At 47.3% G+C, this 23,674-nt stretch overlaps 2 protein-coding genes across 6 annotated transcripts in view; one reads left to right on the forward strand and one right to left on the reverse strand.

Moving 5' to 3' along the window:
* Positions 1 to 20,071, forward strand: part of ATXN10 (ataxin 10) — a 153,563-nt gene extending 133,492 nt beyond the window's left edge. For both annotated transcript variants that reach the window (XM_067698374.1, XM_067698375.1), the window contains 2 exons: positions 19,106 to 19,293; positions 19,769 to 20,071. In XM_067698374.1, coding sequence (XP_067554475.1) covers positions 19,106 to 19,293; positions 19,769 to 19,771 — 191 coding nt within the window. In that variant the 3' untranslated portion in view covers positions 19,772 to 20,071. The remainder of the gene's footprint in view (positions 1 to 19,105; positions 19,294 to 19,768) is intronic.
* Positions 5,826 to 23,674, reverse strand: part of WNT7B (Wnt family member 7B) — a 123,687-nt gene continuing 105,838 nt past the window's right edge. For 2 of the 4 annotated variants that reach the window (XR_010932700.1, XR_010932697.1), the window contains 4 exons: positions 22,440 to 22,533; positions 15,397 to 15,598; positions 14,435 to 14,635; positions 5,826 to 13,404 (listed from right to left, as the gene is read on the reverse strand). Coding sequence is in view for 1 of the 4 variants with exons in the window: in XM_067698377.1 (XP_067554478.1) it covers positions 15,413 to 15,598; positions 22,440 to 22,533 (280 nt within the window). In the remaining 3 variants the exon portion in view is untranslated. Of the gene's footprint in view, positions 13,405 to 14,313; positions 14,636 to 14,990; positions 15,190 to 15,396; positions 15,599 to 22,439; positions 22,534 to 23,674 lie in introns of those variants that run through there. The other 2 variants (XR_010932698.1, XM_067698377.1) reach the window with 2 other exon arrangements.

Raw genomic sequence — 23,674 nt, forward strand, 5'->3', positions numbered from 1 at the left:
CTTGTTCCCCGTGGGCAGTCTGTGGTTTGGACCCTATGAAAGACTTCCTCTTTACTTGGGGATTAGGAATTTCAAGGTGGCTGAAAGCTCTCCCAGGCTGAGAACAGGGCTAGGAGGCTTACTGTCCCATCTCTTGGAGGTGGCTTCTAGAGACCGACTGGGGTTTCTAGTTCCAGGGAAAAGACAACATCTCAAAGGGGTGCTTAACCCCAAAGGACAGCGCTCCGCGACGGCTGCTGCGTCAGGGACACAAGACCAGCTGTTCACTCGCCGGCTCCCTTGCGGAGACCCGCAGTAATGACACAGTAGCAGATGCCATCGGAAAATTCCAGCTCCGCTACCACAGGGTCCATTTCTTATTTGTCATTTATTGTGGCAAGTGGGATTTTTTATTGTTGTTGTTTCCAAATAGAAACAGCTGAGCTTTATTTGAAATGTTTTCCCTTGATTCTCTTTTGATCTATGTTTTGATCAGTTGTCCTTGATGTGGTTTTTTTTTTTTTATATTGTTTTTATTGGAGGTGGAGGGGACAGGGATAGGATGAGAGTCTAAACAGGGTTGGGGTTTTTTTCTGTTCTTTCTTTTTCTTCCTTCCTTTCTGTTTCCTTCTTTCTTTTTTTATTGAAAGCCCTCATTTGTAAGTTTTACTTGTGTACAGAAATGTAACCGTTTACAGGAATAATAACCAAACAGCCTTTCCCCAGTGATCTCGTGTTTGGGAAGTATGGCATAGTGGCAAGAGCATCAGTTCTGGGGCTAGACAGATGCAGATTCTGCCCCTTCTTAACCTCTAAACACTTCACTTAAACCTCTGTTGTGAGTTTTAGCTTATTTATCTAAAATGGGACCTATCCCCGCAGGGTTATGGTGAATGTGAAATGTCGTCATGTTTGCAAAGTGCTCAGCCTATAGTTTCTCAACAAGTAGATGTTCTTGTACAAATATCTTGTTACAGCTGTTAATGCTAGGAGGAAGGTATATTTTCATCTGTGATTGCACTGGGTCAGTGGTAGAACTGAAATAATAATGATAATAATATCGCAGGACAGAAGAGAGAGTCCTCAAACAGAGTAACACATGCACAACAAAGGCGCCCCTGTAGCTGAGCAGAAAAGGATGGTCTTTTTGGGGTTTTTTTGGGTTTTTTTTTTTTTTTGGTCTTTTTCCATAAATGGTGCTAGACCGATTTAATATCCGTAGGGGGGAAAAAGCCTACCACCCCTACCTCTTCCCATTCATGAACATTAATTCAAGATGAATCATAGACCTTAATGTGAAAGGGAAAACACAAGAGCTTCTAGAAGGAATCATAAGAGAATACGGTTATTGTCTTAGAAGAGGCAAAGATTTCATAAACAAGGCATCAAAATTATAACCGAAAAGCGCTAACTATAAGAGAAAGACTTTGAAAAGGTTTTTGCATTGTATATATCTGACAAAGGACTCATGCCCATAATAAATAAAGGACTCCTGCAAAACAACAAAGAAAAGGTAATTCAGTTTTTAAGAATGGACAAAAGACCCATGGCATTTCACAAAAGAGGAAATCCAGATAGATGGCCAGTAAATGTATGAAAAGAGCTCAACATCATCATTCATCAGGGAAGTGCAAATTGAACCCACAGTAAGGAGCCCACCAGAATGGCTCATAAGAGGACTGACAGCACCCATTGACGGCAAGGATGTGCAGCAACCTGAACCTTAGTAAACTGATGGTGGAGACGGCAACTGGAAAAATGCCCTTGGAAAACTGTCGGTGTCTGCTAACACTAGGCGTCCACCAGCCCTGTGAGCCAGCAGTTGCGCCCCTAGCTGTACCCCCAGGAGAAATGCATACACGTATCTATCAGAAGACGTGTGCAGGAGCCTTCCTAGTCACATTATTTATAATAGCCCCGAAGTGGAAACATCCGAAGTAGTCATCAGTAGAACAGAAGTTGTGGAATGTTCATTCCGTGGAACAATACACAGCAGTAAAGAATGAACTGCTCTGTGTGACAAATGGATTAACTTCACTAACGTAGTTTTCAGCTAAAGAAGCCAGATTCAAAAAGAGTATACACTGTAGGATTCCATTTACGCGAAGTTTAAGAACGGGCAGAATTAATCTGTGGCGACTGCAGTCAGAATGGTGGTTACCTTGAGGGGTAGGAGGGCGGCTGTTGATAGGGAAGGGGTACTTGGAGGCCCTCCAGGGTGCTGGGCACATTCTGCATCTTGATCTGGGTGGGGTCATGTGATGTGTATGTGTGAGAAAACCCATCAGGATATACACTTAGGACGTGTGCGTTCTGTTGCTCCTCACATTAAAATTCTTAAAATCATTGAGTTATTTCTAGGTGCCAAGCCCTATGCTATACCCTTTACATACATTATCTCGCACAATTTTTTTTTTTTAACAAAAGCCTCTTTGTTGGGAACTATTATTTTACAGATGAGAGAAGTAAAGCTCAGAGAGTTGGTTCCCTGACTGCAGCTGGTCCGGGCTCTCCCAGCTCGTGAGTGGCAGGACCAAGGTGCGAGCCCAGGATTGTCTAGTTCAAGTGTCTAGACGTCCTTGCGGGTGCTTCCTTCACTCCCTCACAGTGTTTCTTCCAGTCTCCCTTTCTTGGGGGACACGTGGGCATTCAGATGGGTTGGATGCAGTCTTGAGTTAATCAGTCCTGTTGCGTCTAGCACGTGGTACCCACTCCTCTGCTTTGGCCTCAGGCAATAATCGAGGTAGATACTTAAGCCCTGAGGTGGTAGCCGCCTTGGAAAACAGGTACCTCTGCCATGGCCAACTCCTTCCTCTTCTAAGGCTTGAGCATGTATGTCTTCTCCTGGAATTTTCCCACAGTCCCCCTGAACTGAGCCTGAGTCCCTCGTCTTGATCTTCTGCGGATCCGTTGTGTTACCCCTGCCACTCTGTGAACATAGCACATGGAAACACCTGGATACGTAACTCTTTCCCTCTAAAAAAGTCTATCCTAGGCGGGATCTGTATCATATTGCACACCCCACATTGGACGCTGTGTGTTACCACAGTGTGTCCCAAAGCATATTTTTTTCTGCAGTATCTTAAATAGCTATTATATGAGGGAAGGCTCCTAAATAATACATATATGTAGGACCTGTGTTAAGCAGGTGTCTCTCTTGCAGGGTACCACGGAATGAATCTTTACTGTTCTCATGTGCATTTTGGAAACTCTGGACTACAGTGCCACATCTTGGGGAATGCAGGAATTATAGTATAAACATGGAGACACGTTCCATTCTATACTCTTTCTTCATGAGGAGTCTAGCTTGTGACTGCGCCTGCCAAGCAGCCACAGAGGGAGGCGTTCAGGGAGATGCCTTAAACATTTCAGAATGGCACCGCTGGCTAAACTTGATGTTGTTTATAAAAGGCGTCAGTGAGTTTCCACACCGGAGAAGTACTTATGCGCTATGCACAAAATGATACGTTTCTGCTTTTAATATCTTACTGTGCCCATCCTAATGTTCAAAGCAGAAATCTTTCTGCTGAAATCAGTCTTTCCTCCTCCGGAGGGGAAGGACTGTCTTCTATTGACTTCTGTGTCCCCAGCATTAAACAGCTGGTGAACCTTCAGTGATCATTTGTTCAGTTGTTGAGCTGACATTAATTAAAACTAGAAAACCTCTTAATGCTGTTTGGCTTTCAAAAGGTAAACTTTGGGTTTGGCTTCCCAGTGATTTAATTTGGTTTTTTAAAGCCTCTCATTGATTCTCTTACCCCTCACCTAGTGTGATTGAAGATGTGCAAACCATATCTTTCTCCCTGTCCAAAGCAAACAAGTGCGCACACGACTTCGCAGGTTAGCGGAGGCCTCCCTGGGACCCTGTGTGAAGCAAGTCAGTGAGGGGCTATGGGTGGGCGATGCTCAGGTGCCACTCCCAGGCTGAGGAGAGCGTAACACGCTGCCACCCTGCACCCCACACACGCTCACACAGATGCAGGCCAAGGCGTCATCTAAATTGACCCGTTCAGGGGCTTCCCTGGTGGCGCAGTGGTTAAGAATCCGCCTGCCAATGCAGGGGACACGGGTTCGAGCCCTGGTCCGGGAAGATCCCACATGCCATGGAGCAACTAAGCCCGTGCACTACAACTACTGAGCCTGAGCTCTAGAGCCCGTGTGCCACAACTACTAAAGCCTGAGCGCCTGGACCCCGTGCTCTGCAACAAGAGAAGCCACCACAATGAGAAGCCCGCGCACCACAACAAAGAGTAGCCCCCGATCGCCACAACTAGAGAAAGCCAGCGCACAGCAACGAAGACCCAACACAGCCAAAAATTTTTTTAAAAAGAGTCAAAGAGCACAAACCTGATGGATTTGACTATATAAATAAATAAACAAACGTGTTCAGAATGAAAGAGGGAAGAAGACCTGTTTTATGTAGCTTCTACGGTATCCTAGCAACTGGTTCCCCAGGGCTCGAAGCCGAAAGTTGGAGGAGTGGGATGTCATATCTTGCATGAGGCTCTCACAAAAGTGGACTCTGTTTCCTTGTTCAGGTGTTTTGGCAAATAGTCCCAGCTCTTTTAAAATGAGACTAAAATACTTCAGGCTGTACTCCTTCAGATGGTGTCTACTTAGCTCTTAGTTGTGTGCTGCTCGTTTTCTTACATCCCTAAGATCACAGCGGCTAGAAATGAAAACTGTTGTCAGCACACTGAAACGTCTGCATGTGAAGGCTGCCGAGCCGTGCGCGTCTCCTGCGCACACGGAGAGGCCAGAGTGCGTGGTGTGCGCACCTGCCCGCTGACCTCAGGCCTGCGCACTCGCCTGGGCTCCGGGTCGGTCTTGCCAAGCCTGCCTCGCTCAGCTGTCCCCCTGCCTCTCGGACGTCAGAACGCGTCCGGTCCTGCTCTGTCCTGTTTACTTGCATGAAAAGCACAATTGCTTGAGGTTTATTGTCACGTAAGGTAGAAAATGGGAGTCTGTCCTTTTCCAAGGTGAGGTGCCTGGCGTGAACTGTGTCACCCTTGCTCCCACTCAGCCTGGGTGGGGACGGGGCAAGGCGCCCTCACACCAGAAGTAGTGAGACAGGGTCCTCGGAAGCTGCTCCCTTCGACTCCCTGGCTGCCACTTCAGCCACCTGGCTTTGAGGTGACACCGTGTTTTCTTAATTTTACTTCTCAGCCGTTACTATCAGTGTTTTAAGTGCCGCCATATAAAATTAATTTCAAACCAGAAACAAAGCTTTCGCGAACATTTGTTGCCATTAATTTTTGTTCTTAAGGATCCGCTGCTGTGGCTGATTGATTTGACAAATGCTGTCTGATGAGCGAAACTTTAGGGAAAGAACGTCGCTGGGAAACCACGTTAGAAATAACTCGCTTAAATGATTTCGCGTTAATAGTCTTCCGTGGCAGTTGTGAGTTTGCTAGCCTAAGTATTTTGAATTTTGAAACTAAAAGAAACTATATGAAACATCTGTTTATTGTTATATTACTTCTGGTTTTCTTTTAGAAACTTTTGACGACTTTATTTTTTAAGAGCAGTTTTAGGCTTACAACAAAGTTGGGAGGACAGTACGGGGACTTCCCATTTTCCCACGGCCCTCACACGTGCAGAGCCTCCCTCATCAGTAACCCCCAGCAGAGGGGCACTTCTGTTTTTTTAACAGAAGTTGAACCTATGTTGACACATAATTATTACCCAGAGTCCATAGTTTAAGGGTCCACTTTTGATGTTGTACATTCTGTGGGTTTGGACAAATACGTAATGACACATATCCATCATTGTAGTATCACACAGAGTATTTTCACTGTCCTAAAACTCCTCTGCGCTCCACCTCTGCATTGTCCCTCCCCTGACCCCGGCAACCACTGATCTTCTCCTGTCTCCATACTTCTGCCTTTTCCAGACTGTCACAGAGTTGGAATCATACAGCACGTAGCCTTCAGATTGGCTTCTTTCACTTGGTAAAGTGCACGTAAGCCTCCTCCATGTCTTGTCATGGCTTGCTAGCTCATTTCTTTCTTTAGTGCTGAAGAATATTCCATTGTCTGGGTGTACCAAGTACTTGTTTTTCAAAATTCTTTTCTCTAACACTGTTTGCATCATAATCGTTCTGCACACCTCCCCAGTCTCTCTATAGTATAAAGTATAGTTTAAAAGAACTTTTGTTAAGTCTTGACTCTGTATTTCAGAAGTTGTATATCTGACGTATAGATTAGACCATAAAGTAGTAAGTTTGAAATATCAGCCTAAAATTCATCTGCATGACAGTTTCCCTCAGACACTGCCTCTCGTGGGGCTGAACTCAGATTCCAGGGAGCCTGTCTCTGCAAAGAATGTGCCGGATGCCTTTTGAAAGTACATTCAGGACACAGTTTACCAGCACAAGGACATCCAGAGTTTCAGTGCTTGGTAATCATACCTCACCTCTTTCCCCAAATGGCATTACCAGGCTGTCTCACTGGGCCTGTTGTAGTTGAGGTAGACTCCTCCGGCTGTCATACTCAGGGCGGTCCCCGAGGGTGAAGATCTGCCTTCAGAAGAGCCACTGAATTCAGAACAGAAGGATGACTGCCTGCACACAGCGTGCCCAGAGCACTTCCCGGAACGTGGTTTGTGCTTGAGAAGTGTTGCCGTTGTTATTTAGATGTGTATATTTTCTGACAAAGTTAATTAATTCCCAGTTTTTCTTTTTACGTTTGCGTTCTTTATTAAAATGAGCAGTGACTTTGCATGTGTTTTTAAATCACTGTACTTACATAGCACTGCCACACAGAATCCATATTTTGCAAGACACTTGCGAGGTCGGGTTGCTGGAGTTTGGCGCAGAGAAACATGTTCTAGGTACCCTGACTAATGTCAGTATTTTTGCCTGAAATGACCTTAGTCAAATGTAGCAGTGACAGAGAAGGGGCTGGCCCAAACATCGGTGTGCCACAGCCATTTCACGCCACCGTTAAATAGTAACTGCCTGGCTGTCCGTTTTGCGATCATCATTCTTAGCAGGAAGTGTTGGATTCTCTGTACCACTTATTTGTCTAGAACCGGAAGATTAAAAAAAAAGCCCTTACTGGGCGAGTGAGCCCGTGAAGGGATGAGGTTGGCCCTCATTGGATACAGACAAGGGTGCCGAGGGCCGGGCCCTGGAGCCGCCGGGGCAGGAGGCTGGCAGCCCTGCTCGTGGGCTGTGACGGGGGAGCGCAGCCGGGCTGGCTGTGTCCCAGTGCCAGCCCTGGTGGCAGCTTTCCCACGTTTGTTCGTGGATCTGAGCAGCTCGAAGAGAAGGCGGGGCCTGCTTTCTGCCTGGAGCTGACGGCCTCATGGGGGTGACAGGGGCAGGGAGGCCTCCGGGTGCTCTGGCCTTTCGTGTCCTCATGGCTCTGGGGATCCACATCACCCCCACTTCATTTGGATAACGGTCGCAAACTCAGAACATACAAAAGTAAAGCTAACTTTCAGACATACTCGCCTTTTCCATTCTTACCGTCCTCAGGTCTGGACGTCTCCTCTGAGGTAGAGACAAGGTGCCTTTGCCCCTGGGGCCGCCAGAGTGGGGCATGGCCGTGTGGCCTGTGAGCCCTGGCCGGCCCCCTCCCCACGCCGGCAGCTGGCCTCTGAGCTGCCAGGAAAGGCCGTGTGGGCAACGGGCAGACCTCTTCTTCAGGGTTAACTGAGTGCAGCGGAAAGCAGGCCCCGTGCTGTGCAGAAGCCTCGCTGCTGGACAGAAGCCCGGCAAGAGCAAAGCTAAGAGGTGGATCGCAGTTTCCAGTACAGGCCCAGCCCTGTGCTGGAGAGCCTTCACGTGACTGTGATGAGCCAGCGCTTACAAGAGAGTCGTGTCTGCATTCTTAGTTAAGGGCCTAATTTTAACATTCTCACGGAAGCTCACAGAATGAAGACAGTGTCAAATGCAGAGAGAGATCTGCACTTTCTGGTTAAGGATAGGAAAATCCTGTCAGAAGTCAAAACATTTTCCCAGTTTTTGAGAGAAACCGAAATATGTCAGAATCAAAGCTACTCTGCTGTCTTTCTGTCCTAAAGCACCTTCAGAAACTAGCACAGCTCTTGTTCACATGTTTCCTCTGGGTGTAATTAGGAAGCACCAGGGAATCCTAATGGGTTTTCAAGAAGAAAATGACAACGAAAGTTTCTGATGCACAATCCGTCAGGCACCCGGGCTGCGAGTGGGCTGCACATCCTGGGCAACACTTGTGAATCACTGAGACAGTGGAAGCCGCAGAATTCAGAGGCGCTTTGGGGCGTTACGGGGCAGTATTTCTTAGGGCTGTCTAGTTGAGGGAACATGTGAATTGCCATTTGGCAAATCAACCCAAACTTCAAGTTCAGTCATCCTCATTTTTTTTAATTGTACTTATCTTGAAATACAGTGTGCGTACCGCAAAGTGGGAAGAGCCTATGTGTGTGGTTTGCAAATAATTGTAAAGCAGACATGTGTAACCAACACCCAGGTCAAGGCGAAAAACACTGCCAGACTTCTCTGAGCCCCTCCCCAACCGAGCTCCTTATCAGGCATCCCTGCCCTCCTCCGGTTAGCTCCTGTGCATGCGGCCTACACAGTGTGCTTTGGGTTGGCCGTCTTTGAAATTCATATAAATGGAATCATGGCTTGCATTGTTTTGTCATTTGTCACTCAAAAGCATGATTGTGAGATTCAAGCCAACCGTTGCATGTAGTTTACCGTATAGTATTCCATTGCAAGAAGATACAACGTTTATTCATTCATTCAGTTGGCGGACATGTGGCTCATTTCCACTTTGGGGCTATCACAGTTAATGCTGCTGTGAACTTTTTCGTCCATGCACGTATCCTGGCACGTGAGCATGAGGTGTCTTAAGGACTGGAATCTGTGTCTTGCGTATCTTCAGCTTTATTCTAGGTGATGCCACACTCTTTTTGGAATTGATCGTACCAGTTTTTACTCCCATCAGCAGTGTATGAGCTCCCTTTCCTTTACCTTATCGACACTTGATGCTGTCACTTAAAAATTTTCGCCATTCTGATGAGTATAATATGTCCTTGTGATGTTAAATACTCTAATTAGTAATAAGTACATTTTGATTTTTTGTTGATCATTTGGTTTATTGACCATTTGGATTTCCTGTGTCATGAAGATGTTCAAGTTTTTTTTATTCCTATATTTATGTTTTCTTTTTTTTTTGCGGTACCTGGGCCTCTCACTGTTGCGGCCTCTCCCATTGCGGAGCACAGGCTCCGGACGCGCAGGCTCAGCAGCCATGGTTCACGGGCCCAGCCACTCCTCCTGGACCGGGGCACGAACCCACGTCCCCTGCATCGGCAGGCGGACTCCCAACCACTGCGCCACCAGGGAAGCCCCCACCCCCTCTTGACTGGGGACTCTCTGGGAGCTGCTGGGAGGGGAGGAGGGGTGGAGAGGCCACCAGCATGGCCTGGGTGACCCATAGAGTTCATCACCCCCGGAGACTAGTGACATTTGGACCAAGGACAGTGCTAACAGATGCTTAGGCACATGCAGTATGCTGACGCTTTGGTCCCTGCTGGGTCTTGTCGAGTCCACAGTCCTCCAGAAGCGCCACACTGTTTGTGTTCTTCATTTACGCCCTTGTGTCTTAGAACTGTTTCTGACCCTTGGCTGTGCTTTACTAATGTCAGATGTCATTAGTACTAGACCAACAGTCATCTTCCGTAATTTGGATGGGGTTACTTAACGTTCTCTACTCGAAATTTTAATTTCATTTTGAGCTGTTTATTGTTACTTCCAAAGACGTTTTGCAGAGGTAGTCACTCTGACTGGTATCTGAGAGCTTATCTTTCGAGATTTCTTTGAAGAGAAAGGGGGTCTGTTTCAAGTGTTACAAAACCTGCTACTCCTTCGCTGTCGTGTGGGCAGAGCTCAGAAGCTCGCGGTCAGACTGGCCGGAGGAAGGACCGCACTGGGCCTCCCCCAAGTGTCCTCCCGTCGGCTGTGGGCCCTGAGGAGGGCTTAGGAGCAGCGGGGTGGGTGCTGGAGCCTGCATCCAAGCTAGGCCCGCCCACTGCAGGTGTGTGACCTCGGACAGGACCTCAGCCTCCTGTGTCTGATGAGTTTTCTCATCAGTAGAATGGGTTTTTAACACCTCCCGCAGGTGGTGTGTTTGTGAAGGTTGAATACTTTCTGTGAGTGCTTGTAACAGCCCCTGACACATGTTGTACACTCTGCAGGTGATAACGCCCGCTGCTGCCATTACTTTTATTATTATTACTGTTATTATTTTATGCAGATAAACTGGCAGTCTTGGCTTACATGAGAGACACTTAAGCTAATTCCTCTGGCAAAGCTTTGCTTACATGGAAGGTAGAAATTCATTCAAGCCAGCGATTCCTTTATTCCAAAGAGCACAGAGCACTATAGAAATACCCTCCTACCTGGCTGCCAGGGCCTTGAGTGGGCTGTCTCTTCTGGGCTCTCACTGGCTTCTCAGTCGTCAGAGCCCAGGGACCTCAGGTTACGTCACACCCTTCTGCGCCATCGCCAAGTGCGGCTTCTCTTCATAAGCTTCTCAGTCGTCAGAGCCCAGGGACCTCAGGTTACGTCACACCTTCTGCGCCATCGCCAAGTGCAGCTTGCTGCCGGCGGTGCCCCTGGATGCGGGTTGAGACTCGGGGGCAGCAGCTTTCCTTGAGAAGTTTACTGTGTCCAGAAAGCCTATCCCTCAGGAGGTCTCCCCTGCAGCCCAGAGGCTGAGGCTGTGCAGCGCGGGGTGGGGTCTGTGTGCATGTGTCACTGATGCCTCACGTACAGCTCAGATCTGACGGGAGAACTGGGGTGCCTGCCCTTGTTAGAGGACGGAGGCCAGGCACCAGGGAGCATTCATCCAGAGGCGTTTAAAACTTCCCTCCTCCTGTGTGCACCAGGAGCTGCAGTGGCCCAGCCCGGAGTCCCTGCACACAGGTGAGCACACGTTCCATAGAAGGGCTCAGGATGACACGGTGACAGTATAGCATGCGGGGACCCAGGAGAGGGGGAGGGCGACCCCCCATGGGACAGGCCCTGCTCCGTATCGTGGGCCTCTGCTACATGCCCGGCATGTGCCAGGCTCTGCTGAGCACGGTACACGCAGTGGCTCCTGCGGAGTCTCAGAAGTGACGTTAGAGCCCTGCCCCAGATACACGTGGAACCGCTTGGTGGCCCCAGGCCCTGTGCTTTAAGTTAGAAGTGGCCGTGGTTGGTTCTGATCTGAGACCTGTTGTGTGGCAGACGCCAGACGGACTGCCCCTTACCACGCCCGGCTTTGAGGTGGTGAGTGAGATGACTCCAGAATGCGCAATGGACAAAATTAGTTTCGGTGCCGTAGGATCCTTTACCACAAAACCCTGTGGATGTGAGGTACCTGCAAGCCCAGCCCTCGCTCGGCCACAGGCGCTTTGGAGTGGGGAGCGCGTGGTGACTGCGGACCCGAGCGGGTATCATCTTCCCGTTACTTCACTGCCACACTGACAGGCTCGCTGGGCGGGGTGGCAGCAGCCAGCCTTGGGTGCCTGCGCTTTAGCCATCTGGGATTCGTGAAGGACAGAGGGCTCATCCTGGCCAGGGGCCAGGCTGAGGACCGTGGTTCCGCGGTTCTTCGCCCACGTGATGATGCTGACGGGCCTGGCAAGATGGAAGGACGGCTCAGGCTCCCGAGAGGGGCCTTCAAGCTGGGACCAGCTCATCTCTCCCTTTAGACGTTGGGTTGACGGAAAGCGAGTCGTGCATACTGAGGACAGTGAATGGAGCCTTTGTTCCAGAATCTTTAAGAAACAGGTTATGCACAGAGACAACATTTCTCTGGTTGACCCTTGTATATACGTTAGGATATTTCTGTCAGATTCAGCAGTGTTTTATTGGGCCTTTGTACCACTTCTTTGATGTTCTAGTTCCCTAGAGATTTAAGAGACCGAAAGGCAGCCTCGGCTTTCCAAGCAGTGGTGTTTCTGAGATGACTTTTCCCTCGATAAAGACTGAAAGCCTCTCCTCCTTGTAGGACATATTAAACACCAGTGTTGTCTTACGTTCTTCGGACTGTGACCTGCAGTTTACAGATCTGCCAGTTATTTGTTCCCCCACCCTCTGCTGTTAGTTGGGGTGTATTCTACCGTGTTCAGTATTAACGATTAGCCGTTAATTGGCAAATGAGAGCGTACACATACATTGATTTATGAATGCTGTTAGGATACACTACAAAACCTAGAACAGTCCGCATTGGCACGGCACTGAAACACTTGAACCACAGATGTGCCCTCGTATTAAATTGCAAAAATGCAGAGGGAAGTTAGACATCAGATAGACCAACAATTTGGAGAAGGAAGAGGGAGCCCAAAGGGTGGTTTGTGCTGGTTACTGAACACACACTGGTTTCCAGCACCATGCGAGGAGGCCGGGTGCACAGTCTGCACGATGAAGACTTCCACTTTAGTTTTCTGAGTGAGAAGAGTGCGTAGTCTACCTGAGTGACTTACGTGGAAGTTGAGAGAATCGTTGCAGATGAAGGCAGAGCTGGGATGCGCTTTACTGCGCAGTGAAGTGTCTCTTAGTTTGGAGGTAGAGTCGCCTCTGCAGAAGTGGTTGGCACTTCATACAGGAACACTAACGGCGTTTTTCAGGTTTATTTCCTCCGCGAGGACCCTCTCTTGTCTGTGCCCCGTGTCATAGGTAAGTTGCCCTCCCTCCTCTGCCCCCGCCTCGCCCCACTCAGGTGCCCCCTGTGGCGTGTTTGGACAGGTTCCTCCTGCAGCAGTCAGAGCCTCATTGGAACCTGGGGTTCCCTGGGCAGCCGTTTGGGAAATGCCTTTTTTTTTTTTCTTCTCTCCTCAGAAAGTGAATACTTGAAGAGCAGGGCAGAGGTGGGTCAGGACGCCTGCAGACGGGGTCGGGGTCGGAGACCTGGGCCCACCGGGAGCGTGGCCCCCGAGGTGCACAGTCTCTCCGACTCGCGTGGCTGGGAAGGAAGCAGAGCTGGTTATCTCAGCAGGAGGCGAAGTCATCCTGTCGGTGTCACGTTCCGTGCCCTTTCTTTCCTTCGGCTGACAGAAATTGCCAGATTTTGAAGTGTTTGGTTCTCAGCAACGTAAAGCATTTCCAGAACATTTTCAAACCCAACTACTGCTTTGCAGTCTGAAAAATTACGCAGTTTTACCATAGTCTGAGAAGGTACTAGTTTAGATGTGGAAGCTGTTTATTAAGCATCCTCACCTTGAGGGAGGTCTTGTCATGATGTGGCAGAAGAGGACATGATTTCGTGGAAGCCTAATGACATGGTCTTGCCTGGTATGGGGCGTCCTGTTCTCAGACCAACTTCATCAAAGGTTTCTGACGTCTGTTCTGTGGCCTGCTAAGTAGTACGCTTTGGAAAGTTTGCCAGTACATAAACTCCTTGCCATAAATGGGTTTGTTGTCTAAAAATAATTTTTAAAAATATCCTGGAAGCAAAATTAAACGTAGATATTATGTATAGTAGACATATTTGTTATATGTACATTATACATTTTATATTAAATATAGATATATATATTACACATCTACAGGTATATTAATATATAAAACACCATTTACAGATATTACGCATATAGTTTTGTCTGTACACACATATATATCCTGAAAAGTCAGTAAAATCTTCTATCATTTAAAGTGTTTTAATTTAAATAGTTTAAGTTTTTCAGTACCAGTTCCTTTAAAAGCTTATTTTTTCATTCAGCGAATATTTATTGGTTCCTTCCATGTTCTAGGCCAGAGTTTTGCAAACCTTTTCTGTGAAGGGCTGCATTTAGTCAGCAGTTTTGGCTTTGCTAGCCATGCTGTCTCCATCACAACTCACCAGCTCAGCCACTGCAGCGTGAAAGCAGCCGTAAACAGTTCATAAATGAATGAGCATGGCTGTGTGCCGGTAAGACTTTATTATGGAGACTGAAGTTTGAACTGCAAATAATTTTTGTGTGTCACAAATTGGTATTCTTCTTTTGATTTTTTTCCCCAACCATTTAAAAATATGAAAACTACTTTTAACTTGCAGCCATGCAAAAACATGGGCCATAATTTACCACCCCCTGTTCTCAGCAGCCTTCTAGACACAGCAGTGACCAGAGCAGAGTCCCTGTCATAGCGGGGCCTGCGTCCCGGGCACCTGCAGGACTTTAAGTAGCACTGATTTCAATAACTGAAAGTTAGGTGGCGTCTTTCTCATCAGACAGTTCCAGGTTTAATGTTTTAACTCACCTAACTTGACTTTAAAAGTGAATTGGGCACATACATCTGCTGGTTGTGGACTCTTTTTCTGTCTCGGTTAGTCCCCCAGCCTACATCCTTCTGCCCTGCCCTGTCTCCTCACCTACCTGGTGCAAGGCTGCAGGGCTCAGCGTGGAGCCCGCGTCTTCCCGAATCCCGATGCACCACTGCCACCACACGAGTGCTCGGCGGGGGGTGGGGCAGGGACCACTTCTCGCTTGGACTCACCAGGCCCTGTGGTTTCCAGGTGCTCAGTCCCACGCTCGTCTCTGTGGCTCCTTCAGACACCACGTGTTCTGATGAAGAGCCGGCTGGACTGTCGAGTCCTCACCGTAGTGCTGATCGCAGGGTTCTTTGAAGGCAGTTTTGTAACAAACAGGCTCACGCCTTCTGTTTGGAGTCGCCATGGAAACGTTAGAAGCTGTCTTTCTAAAGGCAAGCAGACAATAAAGCACTTCGAGTGTTAAGGATTAGAGGCTCTAGAAGATGTTTAATTTTCTCCCCCACTCTTGCTTGCTTTCTGTCTCCGTAGAGAGGGAACAAGAGGGTGATGTGAATATTAACCGGGGCACGCTTTCATCTCCCTGTGACCCTCGAGGCTCGGCCTTTCCTGCGCTAACGAGGGGAGTCGTGCGTGCATATTCATAAGCCGGGCTTGGGCATCAGACACTGCTCACGGCGGGGACGGGGGGCGGGGGGGGGGGGGTGCGGCTTTCCGTGCTTCTCTTTTCGACGCAAACATTATGAAAGCAACGACTATTAAAATTTGGTTTTTTAATTATTATTAAGTCGGAGACCCTAGACATTAGTGCCAAAATGTTCCCACTGGAAATAGGGACAGATTAGAGGACCTTTGTGTGGTATTTAATTTATAGGCGGACAGTACAAACCCCAAAATGCTGTGCTTGTTTAGGGTAGAGATGTAGCGCACATCTTTAGTATCTGCCCAAGAAGAGCGTGAAGCGGCACGTCGTGAAATCCTCCTTAAAGAGGAAATAAGATCAGTTTCACTTACAAAGAATATGAACTGTATACATTTAAGTGAAAGTGTTGGGGGTTGCACTGTTGTTCGTGTGTTATCTCTGATATTCAAGGTTCTGGAAGGGCATTGACCCCACTGTGGCTGTGTGGCCTTCCTCCCCCCCACCCCTCCCATGCCCTCCACTTAACGTCTTTTGCCCTTTGAATACCGGTTTCGGAAGAAGACTAGATTGCCTTTGCTGCCTTGGACTCCAGTGCTACTTCCACTGGGTTGTTGATATGGTGGCTGTACCAGGAGCCCCATCCGTGGGAGACGTGACGGTCACGTCCGTTCCTGAAGCCGTGCGGCCCAGCGGGTCTGTCCATCAGGAAAATCGTCATCAATCTCATCCTCTTCCGTGCTCCTTTTTCCTGCATATAAAACGGGGATCGTGTAAGTTTTTCTACAGAAATGAGATACTAAACACTTCTTAGAACACCGTTATGGGACTTCCACAAAATGTGCTAGTTACCCCCGCAGATGAACATGATTGAAATCCACCCTTGCATCTGTCCACATGGGAATTCTCCCGTGTTTCGTTGTCATGGACCTCTTATTAACACGGTCCAGCTTCCTTGCCCAGGTTGCATTTACTTTCATCTAGTCTCAACCCTGCAAAGCCCTGAGTCAGGAAACCACACCAAGGACTGCCGCAGAAGGAAAAGCACAGCCTGTGTGGGTCACTACAGTGCCACGATGCCTTCCTGCGCGCGCGTACACAAACGCACACACACACACGCACACGGTGAGTGGGAGATGGCGTTTGCTCACTTGGACATCAGGCAAACATTTCCCAGCACCGTTCTTGGAACGGAGGACAGAAGGGTAAATAAGACATCAGACTTGCTTATGAGGAGTTCACAGGGTGTTCAGGTGGACGGAGATATAAACAGATAATCATAGCTCACATGACGTCAACAAACACATTGAGGATCCACTCTGTGTCAGGACCGAGCTGTGTGCTGGGGATCTAGATGTGGATTCTGTGTGGCTCCTGGCCTTGAGAAGCTCATAGACACCTAAGCAGATAAGTAAGTGCAATGGGATGAGAACTAGTTAAAAAAAAAAAGGGCGGGGGGTGGGGGGAGGTGTTTTGGAAATACAGAGCAGGCGCGCCTAGCTTATGCTGGTGACGAGGGGGGGCTGAGACAGAGAGGGTGGGCTTCCAGGAGCGTGAGCTCGGCTGTGCGCCCTGTGGGGAAGGGGCAGGTGAGGGGAGGCGTGTCCCGGGGCAGGGCCTCATGTGTGGACAGACAGGTGGGGCCTGGCGAGGTGATGTTGACAGAGCCTGGGGTGTGAAGGGCACCTGGCACAGAGGGATGCAGGGACCCTCTGCAGGGGTCTTATTTGCCCTGTAACAAACCATTTGACAGTTCGAGCTCTGCATGGTGGTTCCTTCCCCCAGAGACACTCGGCATTGGCAACTGGCAGTGACAAGGCTGGCATCACATCCTCGGTTACAGAGCCAATCAACCCTCCAGTTTTGAGGTGCTTGCGAGGCATTTCTGGGAATTTCCCTTTTCTTTCAATTATATTTAAGCTTCCTGGTTAGGAAGCTTCAGGAAGCAGCTTTTTGCATCTGTCATTTAGCGTTAGAGAGTTATACCTATGAACTAGAATTCTCTAGGCTTGCCTAAATTTACCCTCAGTTGTTCGCTTCGCCAGTCGGTTCTCATGATCACTGCCTCCCCCTTTTCCTACAACAAGTGAGGAAATGGATTTGAGTAATGATGATGTCCTGCATGAGAAATCAGTTGTAGCAAATGATTCATTGTTGAGAAATTTACTGATGTGTTGGAAGTTTCTGTCGCCCGGGATCATCATTTTTATTCTCTATCCTGTCACAAAGTGGGGGTTTGGTGATGTGGCAAAGGAGAAACGCAGATTTAGGTGTTTGGTTTTTTTTTTTTTGCGGTACGCGGGCCTCTCACTGCCGTGGCCTCTCGCGTTGCAGAGCACAGGCTCCGGACGTGCAGGCTCAGCGGCCATGGCTCACGGGCCCAGCCGCTCCGCGGCATTGTGGGATCTTCCCGGACCGGGGCACGAACCTGTGTCCCCCGCATCGGCAGGCGGACTCTCAACCGCTGCGCCACCAGGGAAGCCCTGATTTAGGTTTTACGTGTTGTGAGTACTTGTGTGGATTCATCTCCAGGAAAGGAGTACCGTCTTCTGAAGGACCTGGGCTTTATCATGAGAGGATGACAGGCAATGGCGAGATGAGAACACTTTCCCCACCAAAGGGGGCGGCTAACTATAGAAACACATCAGCTGGGCGCCGGCAATTCCCATTCTTTGCCCTTTGGAACACGTTAGCCATTCATACCCCCGAGTGGTTTTGATGATAAGCCTCTTAAGACCAGTGGGTCATTTCCTCCACAGCGTTTGCTGGTCCTCTTCCTCATGCAGCCCCGCGGCCCGTCCTGGAGGAGCTGGGGAGGCGGGCCGGCCGGCAGCTGGTTCCTGTGTGAGGCCCCAGTGTGATCGGACTGCGGGCCAGTGTGGGCTGTGTTGGAGGGACTGACAGGGAGCAACCACAAAATGCTTCCTGAACGCGAAGCTGGTGCATTTCCTGTGTTTCATTTGCCTAACTTTAGTCTCAGGCTCACTTTTTAGTTTCCTCTGAGGTTATTGCACTAGGGAAACAGTTTGATACACTTTCTTTGTGCATATGGCGGCCTTTCTCTGTGGCTTCCTGTGTCCAGACGAGGAGCCAGAAGCGTCTCGGCCCCAGCCTCACCGCCGTGCTGGGACGTGCGACGGGATCAGGAGTGCCGACTCAACAGCTGAAGGACCCGCCTCTCATACCTTCTGGGGGCACAGAGCCCCAGTTCTGGCATCAGAAATGCCTGCATGGGAAACGTCTGGTAATAAGGAGAAAGGGCTTTTTTCCTGCTACCTTCCATCTGATCTTGGGCAGGGGGGCCTCTTTTCGTTGGAAAAAGTGTCTGTTCCACGCTTGGCACTTTGTTTCTTCCGAACCAACAGAGGGTGCCAGGCCCACTGTTCTTGGTATCTCTCTGTGTCCCTGGATCCAAGACTACAGCAGTTTTTATACAGCCTTTAGAGAAGGACATCTAGCCACAACTTAATGCCTTTGTGAGGTTCACGCAGCTCTTGGTAACTAAATCAAAGACTTCAGAAAACAGTGCAGTGATTCTGTATTCTTCGTAAGGTGTCTTCTGTCTGCTGTGAAAGACGCTGCGCACAACATTTAAAATTAGGGCCAGGGCACAGTAAGGCACAAGGATGAGATGCTTTCTCAAGGGCACAAGGATTCAGACTGAGCAGTAAATCCTTCAAAGTCTTCCTTCATCTTTAAAATATGGAATGAGGGAAATTCCATGGTGACTCCCAGCAAACAGTTCTTATCTGTAACTGGGCTTACTTTAAACAAGACGGTTGTCTTGTCTGATTCCAGCCTGGCGTCTTCATGCCTCATCCTGTAGCGCTCTTACTCCTGGCCTGCTGACTCAGTAACATAATCACCCAACGTACGTGTGTGCGTGCGCGCGCATGTGCAGTCCTGCACACAGGCTTGTGTTCACACACCTCAGATGTGACTGCTCTAAGCCTTTGCTTCCTCGTTCGTTCATTCAGTTCAGTATCTCTGTGGGCCGGTTGCTGGACATCTCACACACACACACACACACACACACACGCACACACACACACACACATTGGACATACATGTGTATATGCGTGTCATAACTTTTTAATTATTTCTCGCTTTGCATGCGTATTCATAGCACATCCTCAAGAAAAATGTGTTGGTTCTGGGCTTTTAGGGTTGCTTGCTCCTCTCCTCCTTTTCCAGTAATGCTCGTGGGAAGTTCTAAAACAGGAAAGTACATTGGCAGATTCCTTCACTCTGGTTCCAGTTCTCACCCAGTGGGTGGTGCTCGCCATCCGAAACCTCACGGAGGACAATAGCCAAAACCAAGACTTGATTGCCAAGATGGAGGAGCAGGGCCTGGCAGACGCGTCCCTGCTTAAAAAAGTGGGCTTTGAAGTTGAGAAGAGGGGTGACAAGCTGATTCTGAAGTCCACTAGTGACACACCTCAGCTGGTAAGTATGCCAGAAGGAGTGGTCATTCCCTTTCAGTCTGTAGAAAGTGGTCCCTGCTTCCCCATCACCTTGGGTGTGACACAGTTCCTTCATAAGGACATGGATGGGAGTAATTTTGCCTTCTAAGATGGCAAAGAAAGCCCTAAGTTTAATTGCAAGTAATTTTTCATTCAGGCTTTATGCTGCCATTTTCTTAAGACAGTTGAAATTTCAAACTCGTTCTAGGGGAAAAATAGAAAATGGTATCGAAATTTTCACGTGGTCTAAAAGTTTTTGGCAGTAATTAGACTTTCTTTAAAAGATAGCTAATGTTCAGCAATGAAAAGAACACAAAACTCCTTGTATGATATTGAATGAGTTGTTTCAGGTTTCTTTCCATTACTTCTATCGTTGACCAAAATTCTCTGTATGTTTTTTTCCTTTGTTCTTGTAAATAGCTCTGTTACATCTGCAGTTTTGTTTTTTTTCTTCTTAGTGAATGAACTCTCCATCCAAAACTGAATTTTTGGAATCTGTTTCATGGATTTTTCATCTTCTGCAGTATGTGAATTTGCGAGTGTTTGAAGATTTATTAAGTACAAATTCAAGAACCTGTGAATCTTTTAGACAATAGAGTTAAATGCGTATAAGCTTAAAAGTGAAAGTACATGAGTATTCTGTGGTTTCTTTGCTTTAAAAATGTAATTGTCTGGTTTGCTTTTGTCCCCGTGGATACAATGTGCGTTTAAGTGATATATTGTACTTACTGTGGCCGCAGATAATAAATTCCTCTTGTTGAGCGCATGTCCCTTCCTTGGCAAAGGCTTGGAAGTTTGCTCGGGTCCGCTTGCTCCTCGGCAGGTCGGCCTCCTTCCCTTCATTGTCTCTTCCCGTGGGGTTTTCTGGGCTGTGGCAGGCAGCTGAAGTAGTTTCTCACTGTGATTAATTCTAGCAATCTCTTTTCACCCCTTCTGCCTTTCCAAAACATTGACAAGACTCATTTCCAGTTAATTAATTCGAGAGATGCTGAAGAATGGAGGGCTGTCCCTCTTCACTTTAGGTCCTGGGCTGTGTTGTCACTGAGCCCTGTCCCTTTGGAATGTGGCGGCAGTGAGCGGGTGAGGGAATGTGGGGGCCGTTAACTCTTCCCTTCCCAGATCACCCTAGACTTGGGCTTCTCCAGACCCGTGACGTTTACCAGCCATGCCTGCATCTTACCCACTGTTAAGGCTGTAAGTGGGAAGGCATAGTTCATGGTCGTCTCTGTGTGCCGGGCCACTTGTTAAACGCTCATCCGTGTCTTCCTCAGTTTAAAAAGCCCCAGCCTTGGAAAGGCACACCACTCGGTTTGGGCCAGGGCTTCACTGGAATTGCGAGAGTAGCTTTGAAGAGGTGGGAGGTTGATTGACCTGTGTCTGTCTGTCTGTCTGTACCTCTCTCTGTATAGACACACACTCAGAGGTAGAACTGGATTAAGTGAGCACTAAAATCTTTGTAACCACCCAGATCATTAATATAATCCACAAAAACTCATGGGAGGTCCTGTTGCAGACGCTTAAAACATGTTATCTTCTTGAGCAGCCATGTTACTAAACTAAAATATCTTGTGAGGTTTTGCACAATTTCTGTTGAACCTTCCAAAATGAAAACAACAAAGACCCAACCAGAAGTTCTACAGAAATACCAACTGTTGCAAAGTAAAGTGCTCCTAAGTTTTTGTAGCCATACTTAAATTGCTTTGTAAAAAACAGCTTTAAGCATGTTAAGAACAAAATAAAAGGTTTCCCATGTGTGATCTGATGCCCTCTATATAACTGAAGAAATACCAGCTTCTAGGACTGTGATAATCTATGAATAACATTTTTTTTTCTCTCATTTGTGACATTCCGTCAGTAAAGAATCCTTTGCAAAATTCAAATTGCACGAAGAAGTCATTCTCTTCTGGGACACAAAGAGTTAAAACCTTATTCTCTAAATAGAAGTCTGGCCAAAGGGAAAAAGCAGTGGGGGTCCCTTTTTCCTTTTAACAAGTTTGCAATAGACACTTCTTTTTTTCCTCTCAATGGATGTATGCACACCAGTGGCATCACACAAACATGTCGGTAGAAGCCATATAATAACAAACACAAATAAATAAAAGGGAGCCTGTGAGAATACAGAATGGGGTGATGGTTATGTGTTTTCTAAATAGGAAATGTAGGGCTTGCATAGTGAAAACATGCCGATGGCTGCATTGTGGCAGCTTTTGATGCCTTTGGACAGATTAATTCCTGAGCACAACAGCTTCCCTGTCCTCTGCCAGCGGACTTAGAGCTTCTGAGAACCTTGTTTTACATGCTACAGAGGATTAAAGCACCACCTCAATCAGTCATTTAGAAGGGGAAAAAAAAGGCAGGCCAGCCTTACAAAATTTGTAAAGAGACAGAATGGTCACAGCAAGTTTTGTGACCGTATTATTGCTTTCAAGAGCAAACTGACAAAGCAGTTCAATTTTTTAGCCTGCTTTATTCTAAAAGGTAGCAGAGAAAGGCTTTTCTGCTTGACATCGAGTTCAAGTATTCGCAGAATGATTTCTTTAATACCTTAATAGTGGGTGTTAATATTTCAAAAATATTTATTTTCACAGTTTAAGTAATAAACCATTAGAATTTGTCCACGTGTCCATATATATGAATACATCTCGTGGGTATGGCTTTTTTGGAAGGTAATGCCAGACGCATTTCTGTTCAGTAACTTCTGAAGCTAACCACCATGCTTTGGAAACTGCTGAAAGATGTCCATTTTGCAAAATGGGAGGTAGAGGAATGATTGAGGTCATTTGGGCCACCAATTAGTAAATCTTAAATCAAAAAATTTAGATTTTACATACGGGTATCTTGTGTCCGTTAACGTCTGAAGGCACTGATCTGCTTTTAACAGCAACACCTGGGATTTAAATGTTACTTAAGTGATTTTTCACTATCCTTTAATTATATGAATAATGATAAGATGAATAAGTAAACAAAGGTGACGGGACAAAAAGGCCAGTTTTTGTTTGCAAGAGGAAGACGTAAATATATATATATATTTCGCCATCAATAAGTTGTACACATAAAGGAATCAATTTTTGTATGAGAGGCAGTAAACTTAAGACAGAAGTTTTAAATGCAGAGAAGGGAAGGAGGTACCTTAACATTTAAAGTCCACCACGAAACCAGTCCTTCGGAGGAAAAAGGCCCTCTCAGTGCTGTCCAAGGTTCTGATAATTTCAGCTCCAGGGGCCTGAATATGGAAAATCAATTAAAAACCCTTTTTAAAGTTCAGATTTTTTCCCTTGTATTTATATGATAGAATATCTGTTTTCTTCTTCCCTGCACATTTTAATATGTTTATTTGGATTTTTCGGGTCACATGTTATCTGGATAGTATTTTACAATATAAATTTGATTTACCGTCTACAGTGTATGTGAATCTTAAAGGAAAGCTCTTTCTGTAAATGTAGTGGTTACAGTGTTAACTCATCCGTCAGACTTCCCTCATCACAACCAAAGACAGTTATGTCAGTGGAAATGACTTTCTGAAGGCTTTGACAGTTGTTTATTCCTGCTTAAATTGCAGCCTTAAATTAGGAACATTAAGTTAAACGTTTCTTTTTGTTTAAACAACACAATGTACCTTCTTCATCTATATATGAAATTGCGTTATGCTTCTTTTACTTCAGTTAGGCGAGAGCTTGCGTGTTTTACAGCCTGGATCTAGTTTTCACCGCCGCTGTGCATAGCGTGGTGGTTGAGAGCATAAACTGAGTGAGGGCCTGGGCCCCAGGCCCCTTCTGCGGCTGCGCAACTGCGGGCAGATTCTGTCATCACTAACGTGGGGCTTGTCACACCAGCAGCGTCCAGGAGTGTGTAGGAGGATGAACCTAAACGAGCGTGGAGTGCTCGGGGTGGTGCCTGGCTCGTGGGGAACACTCGCTGATGCTGGCTGTGTTCTTGCTGCAGCGACACGCACTTCTAAGCCTCTGACACCTTCATCGTGAGCCCAGCTGACGGACGTGCGTGGGAACCGCGCCCAGTCTCTTGCTCCCCGTCTCGCCACGGTGCTGGGCATACAGTAGGTGCTCACTTAGTGTGTTTTGTGTCTTTAACAGATACCTGTGTGGTGCTTTCTGTGTACCACACGACGTTCTAAGCACCTTAAAAATATTCATCACTTCATCCTCATCGTAATTATACAGTCTGTTCCAGTATTAATCCCATTATATGAAAGAGGAAGTTGAGTTGCAGAGGTTAATGCCCGGGGTCACACAGCAGTAAATGCTTAATGATTAATTGCTGTGGTTAATTAGAAGGGAATGAATGAGGGAAAAAATATGGCTTCCTTCCCCAGAAGCGTAGAGAGTAAATGTAGCAGAAATGCCTAA

The sequence above is a fragment of the Pseudorca crassidens genome, chromosome 11 (assembly GCF_039906515.1).
Source record: "Pseudorca crassidens isolate mPseCra1 chromosome 11, mPseCra1.hap1, whole genome shotgun sequence".
NCBI classification, from domain to species: domain Eukaryota; kingdom Metazoa; phylum Chordata; class Mammalia; order Artiodactyla; family Delphinidae; genus Pseudorca; species Pseudorca crassidens.